The sequence below is a fragment of the Equus przewalskii genome, chromosome 19, assembly GCF_037783145.1.
Source record: "Equus przewalskii isolate Varuska chromosome 19, EquPr2, whole genome shotgun sequence".
NCBI classification, from domain to species: domain Eukaryota; kingdom Metazoa; phylum Chordata; class Mammalia; order Perissodactyla; family Equidae; genus Equus; species Equus przewalskii.
This window is the reverse complement of record NC_091849.1, coordinates 26403226-26417804: the sequence shown is the minus strand read 5'-3', so window position 1 is coordinate 26417804 and position 14579 is coordinate 26403226. Positions and strand designations below refer to the sequence as shown.

The window sequence follows — 14579 nt, the reverse complement described above, 5'->3', positions numbered from 1 at the left end:
CTGTTGAATTTGGGCAATAGGCATATGGGAATTCACGGTACCATTCTCTCTAATTTTGTGTATGTTTAAAATCTGTCAAATTTTTATAAGTGAATGTTACATTTTATCAATTTATTTCCTAGAGAACCAGTTTAAAATGGATTTGTCTGGTTTTATGATGTTTGAGAGAAAAACTCAAACTTCAAAAAAAAATCATAAAAGGTATGGACTTGGTGTCTTGATTCCCCTCCAGGCCTTTTTCTTAAATTTTATCATCCTGTGATTGTCCTTCCTATCTCCTTCATTTCCTTTCACAGCCAAATTATAAAAGATATCATGTGTTGGGAGACAAAAGGTGAAAGGTGATATGAAAAGACAGAAATGGCTTTGATGGGATGTAAAAGTTAAATTTGTCACCAGCTGCTGCCTCCATCCTCAAAACTAAATAAAGGGCCATCAACTAGGAATGAGGGCAAAGGGCAACTTCAAAGTCTATACCGACAATATTTCTGACACCCAGGTTTCAAAATCGCCAACAGTCCTTTTTCTATCTTTAACTGTCAAAAATATTAAAACACAAGACCTTCTGATTCTTTTGCAAAAAACCTAATTCATACCAGGAAAGATAGAAAATCACTAGCAGAATTCCATCACAAACCTTAGCATAAAAATGGGATTAAAAAATCAGTATACTGATTTAGTAAGCATAGCCAAAAAAGCACTTTTTCATTAAAACCAAGTATTAAAATAAATTGAATTTAGAGTCCAAATTGCTGTACCAAAAAGCATTAAAACAACGTTAAAAATAATAAGAAGCATAGTCAAGTTCTTTGTACCGCTAACAAATACATTTCACTACAGAAGTCAGCAAATCTGAAGCAACACCCTTTTGTAAAAGAAAACTGGACAACTCACCTACCATTCGCACACTCTGTATGTAACGAAACATTTCTTCCTTCTCAGGATAAGGCTGCGAACTCGTCGGATCTTGCTTTACCGCCAGCCCTCCTTGCGTTCACGCAATAAGCCACGCTCACATCCTTTCTCAGGAGGAAAATCGAGAACCAGAATCCACACGTGCTCACTTCTAGTTCTATACTGTCTTAAAGAAAAAGTAGGTAAACTATTGTTTTAATAAGAAAATGAAAACACAAAACCGGGTCCAGTGGAGGGGCAAGGCATCCCGGCCGGCCCGGCCTCGGGGCTTCCCTCGCCGGCTGCGGCCCCGGCCACGCCCGCGCTCGGCTGTGCTGCGGGCGGCGGACGGGCGGCGGACGGGCGGCGGGCCCCGCGCGCAACACTCCAGCCGACCACGCTTGCCAGGAGATGCTGGGCCGGGGCCGCACGCGACGCCCTCCTGGCTCTTTGGAGGCTCTTGCTTCAGAGTGCACCGCCAAGAAGCGGGAAAATGGAGTTGGGGCGGTCGCTGGCCCCCATCGAGGGCCTTCTAGGAGCGGCCTTCGCGCCATGTTGGGGAGAACGGCTGCACACGCCTGTCGCCGCCAGCCTACGGGGGCCGTGAAGGGCCAGATGCACGTCCAAAGCGCGGAGCCCAGAGGCTCTTAGCCACGTGGTGGTGTTCCAGCTCGCTCGCCTCGTTCTCTACTTGGATGCCCCGAATGGCTTAGGGGCCTTGGCGAGCAAGAGGGAAGGCAGCTGGCCTCCGCGGGAACCCTTCTTCCTCTCGACCTGCAGGTCTCGCAGAAAAGTAAGGGCCCACCCTGAGCGCCTGGTTTTGGGCTCCGTGTAAGGCAGATTATTTTGAGGATGTTCTTCAATGTGAGCCACCACAGTGACTTCTGGCTGCATCGGAAGGCCCTCCGTTTCTCCTTAAAATAAACTTAGCTGACCTCTCCCAATCACTCTTATCTTCTGACCCAACTTCTCCACTGGAAATCCCAAGTTTCTGGTTCCACACTGACTTCTTTTTAAGAGGCAAGTTAATCTTACCAGACATTCAACTTTTTTATGTTTTGTGTTCATGACTAACTGCTAACTGTATATCAGAAATCCCTCCCTCCATGCCCTAGTAGTTTACACGAAATTTAATGAAATTAATAAAATTTAACAACAGCAATTAAGGAACGTAGCCTCTGGTCCCTCTTCTTTCTTGCCCATATCTAGTCACCAGTTTCACCGGATCTTTCCTTTACAGTTTCTTCTCTATTTCCCAATACCACTGTTCTGTGTCTCCAGCTTCTCAGCTACTTTCTGCCTACTGTCTCTCTCATTTCCAAACCATCCTGTCTCCTCTACCAGATTAATCTTACCCCTGAAACCAAGCTTAATTACCATGATCAAAAAACTGTAATTCCCTCATTGCCTAAAAGATTAAACGCAAACACAATCTAGTACTCAAGGCTGCCATCATCTAGTTATCCAATTCCAAATCAACTTTCCATTTTTTTCTTCACTGAACTCCCTGCCATAGACAGAGAGTTATTCATTTACTGGAACAAACCGTGGGCATTTTCCCACCTCTGTGCATTGACTTACACAGTTCTTTCTTTTCCAGATCTTTCCAGGGTCCAGCTTAAGAGGTCCAGTACTGGTAAGCAGAACTGGGGTCAAATCCTCGTCGTTGGGTAAGTTATTTAACATCCATAAACTTCCATTTCTTCACTCCATAATGTGGTGAATTAAATGACTCAAATGTGTGAAAAAGAGATTTTCTTCTGGCACCCATTAATTACTTGATTATCTAACATAGTCTCCGCCCTGCTCCTGCTAACCCCACTCCACCCCAAGAACAGTCTCCACCCCTGCCTTTCTTAGCCTTCTACTATTAACTACATATTTATTCACTGGAGAACCTACTATATGGTAGGTGTTGTGGAGGATATATTATTTGATTTATTTATTTTTTTGCTATCAAATGCATTGTATAATTACATGAAGGCTAATGGAGAAATTCATCTTAAATCTATCAGAAAAGCTTTGCTTTCCTTGAAGAATAGACTTTTCCCCCCGCCTTCCAAATACCATGTAAGTAAATGATCATCTCATTTTGGTTGCTAGAATGCTCAGTTTGCATCTCTGACTGCCTGTATGGCATACCATAACTTGTCCTGACCTGGATCTTTTAGGCACTTTCTCTTTTCTCTACTGCTGATTTGTATATGCTTTTGGTTTTCTATTTTATCATATCTTGTAAGCTGTCTTGAGTCATTTTTGACATATGATAGAGTTATAATAAAACAGATGGCTATTGCCTATTATGACAGTTAGAAGAAATACCTTCTAACTTATTTGCTTGTGATCCTAGTTTTTCATTTCTGGTAACGGAGTTACAGATGCTGCAGGGGAGGAAATGAAAGGCTACAGGAAGATGTGACACAGTAGAATCATAACAATTAGCATTTATTGAGTACTTACTATATGTCAGGCACTGTTTTCATGAATAAACTCACTTACTCCTTACAAAGTGGAAAGCTAAGAGGCCAGCATCCCAGGAGATCTAAAGGAGAGTCATTCCCAAGAGTTAATGGACATGATTCAAGGGAGGACATAAAGTGCCAAAATATTTATGAAATTATCTCACCATTCAAAAGACTAAAGAGATTGCACTATTAAATTAAACCTTCCTGGTTTAGATTAAATCTAGCGTCCAGGCCTGCATTGCACTATGTATTAGATGGGGCTTCTAAGAGATTTAAGACAATTTCTAACTTCAAAAAAGCTTATGGAAAAAATCACCTGAAAGAACCAGAGAACAGAATAAGAAAGGGTGTAATGCATGAGAACAATGCAAACCGTCCCTGCAAAGGACTTCTAAGAAAGTGGGGCACTTCAAGTCTCAAAGAGGCAGGACTTGAGCAGGGCCTTAAAAGTATGGATAGGATTTCTGGAGGTACAAGGAAGAAAGCAGGACATGTAAAACGGTGCCATGGAATAGTTTGAAAAGAAGCTAGGTGTGAGAAGAGGGTGTAGCAGAGACAAAGGATAGGCCTGCCCACATACATTGGGGAGTAATGGAAAATAAGTAAAGAGATCCAACTGTGGAAGGTCTTGGAGTTTAAGTTTGAACTTTTTCCTGGGGACAGTGGGAAACTGTGGACTCTTTTTGAGCAAAGTGGTAGTTTAGTCAGGAAGCTAGATAGACAGGAAGACAAGGGCAACAACGATGTGTTTACTCTAGTAATCTAGGCTCAAACTACTGAGGACTTGGCAACAGCAGTAGGAATAGAGAGAAAGAAATCAACTGTTAAGCCATTTCAAATAAAGTCTAGCAGACTGATTACCTGGGATAAAGAGGAGTCAGTAAGCAATTAATTACAGGGCATTAAGTGACTACACAGGACTTTGTGATGTTTAATAGGAAAGTAAAACAAGATTTCTGTGTTCAAGAAGCTTACAATCTAATGAATAACCTCAAGTTTTATAACCTGACAAACTGAGATTATTTTGGTCCAACTCTTGCCCAAAGTCACCGAGCTGATCATTTTTAATCAGAGGAGTGCTGGGAGGTAGGAAAAGTGTGGATCAGCACAGAATCATGGATCCCAGAAACTCAAATTTTAAGGCATAAGAGTAGCCAAAAGTGCCAATTCTGCAAATGTCAAGTAGGAAAAGGACTGAGACATAGGCACTGAGTTTGTCCTCGAGACATCAGCTTTACAAGATTGGTGACAGTCAGAGCCAGAGAGTTTAATGAAGTTTCATGAAGTCTGTAAACAAAAGAAAAGTTTAAAAAATAGGGCTTTTTTTTTTTCAAGATAATGGAGGAACTAAATGTCTTTAAGGTTTAGGACATTCTTGCTAAGGATGAGATAAAATAACACTAGGATTAGTTAGGCACATTAGTGGAACTATGGGTTATACTCTGAGGAAAATATGCTACAGAAAAAAATGGTGAGAGTGGAAGGAAGAGAAAAATCTGTCCTTTTAAGTCCCGAGACTGAATTTGCCTCAACATTATTATTCCCAAATTGGTGAGAAGTTTTTTGTCCTGTTCTGAAGCTAGCTCCTTCTCTTCTGCTACTGGAGCCAGCAAGCATTGACAATACACACACACACGGGATTTTCTCTTTAAGTGAAGGGGCTGATATAGTAGGGAAACAGAGGGTTCACTTGTTGTTCCAGAACCCAAGCCCCATAGATAAGGTGAGGAAATGCCAGGTGTCAGGTAGCTGTATACTCTTAAGGGTGGAGCCCTCCAGAATATCAGATTGAATATATTAGGTTTTTAAAGTCAACCCCTTATTGTATCGATCACTCATTTGAGCATTTAGTTTACAAAAAGAAAAGAAGGCTAGGTTAAAACTAGCTTATAGCTAGTCAGGGAAGGAAAACTCAAACAAGTATACATTTTTCTTTTCAGCTGCAGGAGGTTATGCCATGTGCTTTTGTACTAACATTAATGAAAGCTCACATTTTACTCTTTACTGTGAAGTTGCTGATGTCTGATGAGAGTTGAACTCTGACTGAAGGCTTTCCCACAGTCATTACATTTGTAAGGCTTCTCTCCGGTATGAGTTCTCTGGTGGATAATAAGGGATGAGCTCCGACTAAAGCCCTTTCCACACTCTCTACACTCATGGGGCTTTTCTCCAGTGTGGATTCTCTGATGTTCAATAAGGGATGAGCTTCGACTGAACACTTTCCCACAGTCACTGCACTCATAGGGGTTCTCTCCAGTGTGAATTCTCTGATGTTCAATAAGAGATGAGATCCAACTGAAAGCTTTTCCACATTCACTGCATTCATAGGGGTTCTCTCCAGTGTGTATTCGTTGATGCTGAATTATAGTTGAACGGTCACTGAAGGCTTTCCCACAGTCATTACATTTGTAAGGTTTTTCTTGAGTATGAGTTCGCTGATGTTGACTAAGGTTAGTACTTCGGCTAAAGGCTTTTCCACATTCACGACACTCATATGGTTTTTCTCCAGTATGGATCCTCTGATGTAGACTAAGGTGAGTACTCCGGCTAAAAGCTTTTCCACATTCACTGCATTCATAAGGTTTCTCTCCAGTGTGAGTTCTTTGATGTTCAATAAGGTGTGTACTTCGGCTAAAAGTTTTCCCACATTCATTGCATTCAAAAGGCTTTTCTCCATCATGAATTCTACTGTGGACAATAAGGTTTGATTGGTAACTAAAAGCTTTCCCACATTCGTTGCATTTACAAAGTTTCTTTTGTGAGAAGAGTTTTTGGTGTTTAATTAAGTTTGAATTAACTTTGGAGTTTTTCCTAGATATGAGGGATCTAGTTCCCTTTAGAATTTTCTGCTGTGTATGAAGTTTGGAGGTTAGACTAAATTCACTGGATTCAGGGCCTCTCTCCCTAGTGAAAATTTCCTTGAGGGTCATTGACACTTTTCTGATTGTTCTTTTCTCAAAAGAAGATTTCTTCTGTACATTACATTTTGTCTGCCTTGATAACTGGTCCTCACTTTTACAGCCTTCTTCATTTGTAGGACCTTGGGCAGTATTCCCTCTGAGACTTTCCATTGCTGACCCTGAAAACTCTAGTTCTTCAGAAATAGCCTGATTGGTGTTGATGCTTTGGTTCGGTTCAACTCTCCCTATCTGAAAGACATTTAAAGTGCAAATGTCACCTGTGTCTAGTGTAGAGAGCAAAGAAAATAAACTGGCAGAACAGAAGACAACTAATTTGCAATTCATGCACACTTGCAACTTTATATGGGGAGAAAATAAAAAGGCACAGTGGAAGAAAAGTGAACAAGGCCAGAAGAGATAACAGGCAGCCTTTTCACAGGGGGCATGGTGAGCACAGAGACGTCAAAAAATAGGGGAAGGGTGATTGGGGCTAAGCCAAAGAAAATGGAAATAAGCACATACCAGCTGATGAGCAAAGAGTAGGGGATTAGAAAGTAAAATGAGCTATTAGTTACTGTAGCCCATTAATCATGGTAAATGACAGAAAGGAAAGGGATGAGAAGAATAGACCCTCAAGTGTAGAAAAGATACCCCTGAAAAAGCAAAAAGTAAAGATGACTTATCAAGCTTAGGTATAACCATTTTCTTGGCATTGAGAGAGAACAAAATTTCAGAAATGCTAACTACCACACTGCTACCCTCATTTGTCCCCCAACCCTTCTTCCAACTAGTTTAGGTATTCCTCTAAACAAGTCTACAGTCATAGACTATCAGAGATTTAACAGAGCTCATCTTAACAGAGCTTAACTTAGAGTTCAACTAGGCCAATTCACTTATTTGACAAATAGAAAACAGACTGGGTAACTTAAGTCATCCAGCAAATTTTAAGAGCTTAGACTAGAAATCATGTCTCCTAAATATCAAGTTGGTGGTCTTTTCATGATACCACTCACCGAGACAGGTATTTTTGGTGACTCCCTCTTCAGCTCCCTGAAGATCCAGTATCTATGGTTGTTCTCCCTCCAACTGTGTGATCATGTTCAGTTTGCATCCTGGGATTGCTGCTGATTGGACATGATTTAATACAAGGCTATGGGTGCTGGAGACAGAGGGCTATTCATAGCTCAATCTTAATGCTTTGAATCTATAAAAAAAGATAGTGTGAACTTTCACAGAGGCTGTGGCTGGAGGGGCTGGAGAAAATGGGTATCTGAAAGGGACTAAAATTGGGTTCTGAAAGAAAGGTTATACACATCCAGATAAGAATCACTTATGGAACTTGTTAATTCAGACACCTGGGCTTTGCCTCAGACCTAGTAAGTATGATGGGAACCAGATATTTGTATTCAATAATTTCATATGACTTGACAAGTTGAATTGTCCAAAAAGAACCATAGAAACACAGTCTAGGTTGCCTGAAAAATGTTTTAGCTGGAACCAGCCTCCCTGCCCAACATTCTTCTCACAGCAGGAGGGTCTAAAACAGAAACTCAGCTTCCCATAAGACAGGTGTCTTTTTCCTTTTGCCAGTGGAGCCAGCACTTCCCAAGGATTTCAAGGTTCTCAGGTTTTAGGCAGCTAGCTTTCTCAGGTGACTCCCGTTAAAAAGCTGGCACCCCATATTCAGACTGTCTGGCACCAAGTAAGTAGTCTGTTTATCTCCCCACTGACAAGGCTGTTCTTATACTTGCCTTAGAAGGAAGAGCAGCAAGGCCCTCTCCTGGAAAACTGACTTACGCTGAGTGTTCAGCAGAGTATCATGGCTTCAGCAACCTTTCTGTTGGGAAAATGGAAGGGTATGGGAATCTGTGTTTTATCTTCTTGCCCATCTCTGGACTCTTAAGTTTCCCCATTAAAGCTTTTTCTTTAACCCATTCTCCTTTGAATTCATCCAGAGCTTTGTGCATGACAGTAGGCAACAAACTGTATAACGGTTCCCCTAATGTTTCTGCTCACAGCACGATTTGAGATCCACTGGATTAGGAGCTGATCCAGTTACAAGTCTTTCCCTTCTCATAGACTGGGAACCTTTCAGATATGGAGGTGAACCTTGGAGGATATCCACCAAGAAGCCATGCTTGGAGAACCTCAGATGCAATACAATGCTGCTGCCCATTTCCAGCTTTGTCAAAAACATGCCTATCAACTGGAAACAGGGAACACAAAAGGCCTACCTGGGTTGAATGAGACTCAGAAGTTCTAATTTATTAAGATCTTTGCAATAAAATCTAATTGCATACTTTATATTGCCAATACTCCCTAATAGGAATTTTCCTTACTGCTAGGTTGGCTGGCCTATATTCTTGCAGTCCTGATCCTTATGCTACTCCATGATTCTTTTGTTGGCAGTTCACTGTTATTTCTCTCTTTTATTACAGTAATCCTTAAGTAAGCGGTACCACCTCCTAGGGAGAGTTTTGGGAATTTGTGAGGGTTTTTTTGGTTGTCATGTTGATTGGATGGTGCTATTGAAATTTAATGGGGGCCAGGGATAATGGGCATTCCTGCAAAACAGAGAATGTCCCTTATCCTGCCTGACTTTCAAAAATGCTGTTAACAGTGACCTGAGGCTAGAACCTAACACCACTTTACATGTAGATACAAAGTATTTTGCACAGCTTTGATATATATTGGAAAATCAAGGAAATATAATTCTTTTGCTTTGAATGTTATTAAGAATTATTCACCATTTCAGGAAAATCCAACCACTTATGGTATTAGATTCACAAATATGACATTCAGATATTAGTCTGCATTTGTAGATGTTCACAGTGATTTTATGAATAAGTGCAGGCATCTGTTTCATCCAGTCTTTACATGATGAAATACATATTATTCTATTATAAATTACTTTTCTTGTCTTTCCCCTTTATATTACAGTTAAGATAATATATTGGTATTTTGGAAATTCCATGTGGGTAATTAATACTATCTATAAATTTTATTTCAGGATAGTATAAAGGGGGATGGTAGGTCTGAAAGGTGGAGAAATACTTCTCTAGTGAAATAGAACTAAAGTATTGACAGTTACACAATAGATGAATTGTACATCTCTCCGTAGGTAGATTACAAAGCCTCTAAAGCAAAAGTTTTTGTCCCCAACAGAAGTCCTCGAAGATCTAAGAGCACCCACACTGCCATAAAGGTGATGTGGTAACTAATGGGAATTTTATATATAGTAGAATATTATTACATGTTATATTCCATTCTGGAGAAGAGACAGTGTTGAGAAAATGTTTAGGTTTCTGGAAGTAAGGGGAAACCATGAAGATCTGAAATTTGAAAATCTTTGTAAATTATCTCACTAGAACCATTAAAACATAGGCTACCTAAAAGTAGGCAGAATATCCTAAATAGAGAGAACTAGGACAGAGTTCGAAGGAGTTGGCCAATTTGAAGTTTAGGATTCGCTGTCATGCTCATTAATATCTTGATGACTGGCAAACTATGCCACTTTGATATAAGATTATCTACAATTCAACTAATGTGTATATACCATGTAGTACAAGTATCCCAAATGTTGTTTTTGCATTCAGATAAGCTCTTTACATGTATAACTGTATTATGCATTATGTGTTTGCGTATGTGACACAACTGATAGATACATAGAAACCATTGGGGAAAGTTTCTACATTAAAAAAAAAAAGGAACCTGTAAAAGGAACCTAACTTGGAGATTCTTTAGGTCTTTTGGGTCTGCCTAGTCTAAGCATTTTATGAATATTGATTCATTTATCTGGTTTATAGTCTCCTCATCTGTAAAATGAAGATGTTGGACTTGATTGTTTGGTCCAAAACTATCTGATCCCTGAAGTTTAATTTTAGGTCCCAAACTCTGAGGCATATACCTATCTACCTAAACTAAGGGAATAAGACTAAAATAAACCTACTCTTTTTCAAATCACAAGAAACATGTGAGAGGTTAAGGTCCATGTTTCAGAGGAAATCATTCAAGAAACAGGCCAATAACACTGGGATCTTCCATAACCCAATGATGAAACAGAGTAAATGAGTGTGAGGAAGACATTAAGGGCAGTCAGTAGGCAAACAGGGAACAGTCCCACCCTGGGAAAAATGTGGCAGACTCACCCAAGAAGGAAAGGTCTATGAAAAGAGAAATAAATGTGTCTCTGCTTGGCAAGATGATACAGACTTTCAGAAAAGAAGGAAGAATCCTTAACCTACATGAGACTTCATCTTATAGTGAGGTAGACAGTTGTCTTTTCCTCTTCTGCCTCCTCTTGCCTTTCTTTTTGGTCAAAAGCAAAGTTGAGAAAAGGTCTTATCCTAAGGCATCCAGAATCACTGGTCTAGTAATGTCTACATCTGGCCAGTTGAATGCAACCCTATAGGTTAAGGGGTAAAACATATGCCTAGAAGTAATCTCACCTCCTCCAAGATACAAAGAAAAGGACAATAGACATTTATGTCTGGGCTTAAGTCTCTCGTTCTTTAATGATAACAGGTAAAAGGGATGGATCTGGGCTAAGTCCAGATCTCTAGGTGATCTGAGGCATATAATCCAGCCTCTCTGACAACTTCTCCACATGGGTATGAGTTCAAATGGAGTACGGCAGTAGTCCCTTACTTCCTCCTGAGGGTCAAAACAGAAGGCAGCTGATGCGGCTCCACCACCATAGGGCTGCACATTCCTGGGCAAGTCACTCACCTTTCTTAAAATCTGGTCCCCCCATCTGTAAAATGGCATTACTAGTACTTGTCTTTTCTCACAAAGCTTTTGTGAATGCTACAAGTTAAAAGATGGCAAAGCATTTACAATAAAGAATATCATATACAACATAAGGAGATTATATTATTGCTGTGCTTACCTCGAATCAATTAATTTTAAAATTGTGATGGTGTACATTTAAGGAAAGATGCTCCCGGAGGATCTGTGAGGCTCCCTGCAGCAGCTGCTGCTCTAGCTGCGGTCATTTTCCTGGCTTTGCAGGATGCACAAGAAATGGGAAAGGGAGGGCTGGTGGATGTGACAAAAGTCTTATACCTGGAGGAGCCCCCAGATATATTCCAGAGAGGCTAGGAGGTCACTACCTCCTCGAGGTTAGGGTCATATCCTTACCCAGGTTCCATCCAAGGCATTCCTCTACCATGGTGTGGAAAGTTGCCTCTCCTGTTGCCTTTTCCTCCTTTCTTCCTCATACTTCAGTTATTTGGATCATCTTACTGCTCTGTGGATACTGTATCCCTACCAAATCCTTATTCTCTCAAGTACACTGGTCACAAAGTGCTGCAGCACCAGCAAACCCAGTCTGCTCTTTCTGTGACTAACTTTCCAGCCCTCACAGCACTGGCCACCTCCTGTTCCCCTAACCATCTGAAATGCTTTTGCCCATACCGCTTCCTCTTATAATCAGTTTCTGATCCAGCAAGAATTCTCCCATGTATTCCCTTCAATTTAAGAAATTATCTCATTCAGAAAGAAGCGAGTTCTGAATGTTCTGGAATAGCTCTTCTCCAGGTGCTGTGCTTTCTGGTATTGGGCTGACTGCTTCCTGGGGCCTTTGCCAATGCCCAAAGGAATCAGCAGGAGGACGGAGGAGGCAGCCTCAGTTCAACCCTAAAGCAGATAATCAAGTTCCCAGACCTACTAAAAGATGGTCTTCCAGCATCAGTGTTCATGGAAATTGGCTCAAAATAACAAATTCACAGAATTTGATATACAGAACTTGTCAATACCTCCACCAACAAATAATTAACACCAGCTATATTCAAGTGCCAACCCTCATCATCAGAACCATAGAACAAAGGCTACTACTCACAAGCTCTGTCACTTCCAGGAAGGTTCTTCATCTCTGAGTGCCTCAACTTCCTTATCTGTAACATGGGGATAACAATACTACATCTCATGGGTTAATGCAAGGATAAAATGAGTTAATTTTAGGGACAGTTAATTTTGGGAGAGTTAACTCCTGGAACAGTACCTGGCACACAGTAAGCACCTGGGAAACACCCCAGGTACAGAAGCCCTCCCTTGCCTAGCTAGAGGGGAGCGGAACGGAACTCTGATCTTTTCCATCCCCCCGGGGCGGATGCGAAGCGGAGACCACGGCCCACAGTCATGGCGGCGGAGGGGCCGGGCTGAGCCCAGCCGGGAGGGCAGCGCTGGGCGCCAGGCAGAGACCGGCGCCGCGTCCCAGCCGCGGAGGCGCCTCGGGCCGGATCTGCGGCCAGACCACCCGCGGCTCTCTCGCCTATCTCCCCCAAAGGAGCCGAGTGTTTCCGCACGACCGCTTCCCAGAGCCTCCAGGGCCACCCGTCCAGGCCCCGGCTCTGGGGCCCTGAGCGCCCCACTCACCGGCCGCCTCCGGCCGAACGCCGGGACACACCCTGGGCCGGACCGCACTTGGACGGAACTTGAGTGCGCCGGACTTAGGGAAGCCGGAAGCATTAATGGGAAACCCTTGCGTCAACCCGCTGCTCCAGCGCTCACCAAGTTTCCCGGGATCACAGACACTCCTCCACTCTGACCCCTGATCATGTCCTGCTCGGTACAGGGGGCCAGTCATTGCTCGATCAACGGCCAGGACCTGATTCTCCTGGCCCAGACGACCCGTTAGAGAACAGAGACGATAAGAAAGAATGGGCAAAGTACTAGCGGGAGCCGCTCTGCGCCTGCGCTGGGGATCACGGGACCGCCACCCTCTGCTCAGACTCGCTTTCCTGGAGGTCTTTGCAGAGACCCTCCCCGAGTGTGTGTGTGAGGTTGAAAAGTTAGTGCTAGAGGCCTGAGAAAGCGGGTCTTCCAGAGCTCCTGAAGACCCTAATACATGCTACAGTGTATAACCTAGACCAGTGTTTTATAAATAGATTTAAATAGCCTACCTGGAGAGCCGGTTAAAATACAGAGTCCCAGGTTTCGCACTCAGATTGACTCATTGTCTGACGAGAATCCCAGAAACACTGCGTTTTCAACGGGCATCCCAGATAATTCTGATGCGTGTGGTCCGTAGACCATCTCTGGTGACACAGGCTTCTTTGCACAGCCTACGTACTTAAATGCAATTAAATACAGGAAACCTCTCAAATTCCACCAGGAGACATAAAGATAAATAAAATCAGGACCCTACCTTAAGCTTGTAGATTAAAACACACACACATTTCTACAGACAATTTTAATACAAGATAGTGTACTTGCACCAAAAGCGGTAGTTTGTTCTGGGAGTTCAGAGGGGAGAGAATCTATGGGATGAGGGACATTGGAGTGGTTTGGTTTAGGAAAGATTTAATGGAAAGTATAGCAGGAGGCAACCTTAAAAAGAATTGATGGCTAGAACAGTGGATAGCACGTGTAAGACTGTGGATTTGTCATAGGACAGCTGTGTGCAAGTACAATGGAATAATGCAGGTTTACTGAAGCATGAAGTAAGTATGGTGGTGCTAGATCCAAATCATAAAGCTAGTAGGGACCTGGAGACCATCTAATTTTATTATGTCCATTGCATTTTTTATTAAGTTTTCGAATCATAGTAAAATATACAGAACACAAATGTTACCATTTTAATCATTTTAGAGTGCACAATAAAGTTTTTAGTATCGTCAGAATTTGTGCAAACACCATCTAATTTCAGGACATTTCATCACCTCAAAAGACACCATAGGCACATTGAACAGTCACTCCTCATTACCCTCTCCATCCAGCCTCTAGGAACCTCCATTTTACTTTATGTCTATATGAATTTGCATATTCTAGACACCACATATAAATGGAATGATACAGTATTTGTCCTTTAGTGTCTGGTTTATTTCAGTTAGCATAATGTTTTCAAGGTTCATCCATGTTATAGCATGATCCATTTATCTCCTGTTGGACACTTGGTTGTTTTCACCTTTTGGCTGTTGTGAATACTGCTGCTATAAACATTGGTTATAAGTGACTGAGTCCTTATTTTCAATTCTTTGGGGTATGTACCTAAGAGTGGAATTTCTGGATCACATGGTAATTCTATGTTCAACTATTTGAGGCATTGCCAAACTGTTTTCCACAGTGGCTGCACCATTTTGCATTCCAATCAGGAATGCATGAGGGTTCCAGTTTCTCAACATCTTTGCTAACACCTATTTTCTGTTTTGAGGTTTGTTTTGTTTTGTTTTTTATTATAGCCATCCTAATGGGTATGAAATGGTATCTTGTGGTTCGGATTTGCATTTCACTAATGGCTAGTGATGCTGAGCATCTTGTCATGTGCTTATTTGTATATCTTCTTTGAAGAAATGTCTATTCATATCCTTTGTCCATTTTT

At 41.8% G+C, this 14579-nt stretch overlaps 1 protein-coding gene across 20 annotated transcripts; it reads right to left on the bottom strand.

Annotated features, from left to right (window-relative positions):
• Positions 1-3323: 3323 nt before the first annotated feature.
• ZNF391 (zinc finger protein 391) lies at positions 3324-12958 on the bottom strand. 20 transcript variants are annotated; one of them, XM_008508449.2, is made up of 5 exons: positions 12770-12958; positions 12099-12153; positions 8011-8096; positions 7273-7463; positions 3324-6508 (listed from the first exon to the last, which is right to left on the bottom strand). In XM_008508449.2, exon 5 carries the CDS (start codon positions 6428-6430, stop codon positions 5354-5356), a length of 1077 nt encoding a protein of 358 aa, XP_008506671.1. In that variant the 5' UTR covers positions 6431-6508; positions 7273-7463; positions 8011-8096; positions 12099-12153; positions 12770-12958; the 3' UTR covers positions 3324-5353. The 20 variants fall into 20 exon arrangements, with proteins under 20 accessions (XP_008506671.1, XP_070441347.1, XP_070441341.1 ...); XM_070585246.1 differs by lacking the exon at positions 8011-8096 and adding an exon at positions 11148-11261 and having other exon boundaries at positions 12770-12955; XM_070585240.1 differs by having other exon boundaries at positions 8011-10912; positions 12770-12955.
• Positions 12959-14579: the final 1621 nt, after the last annotated feature.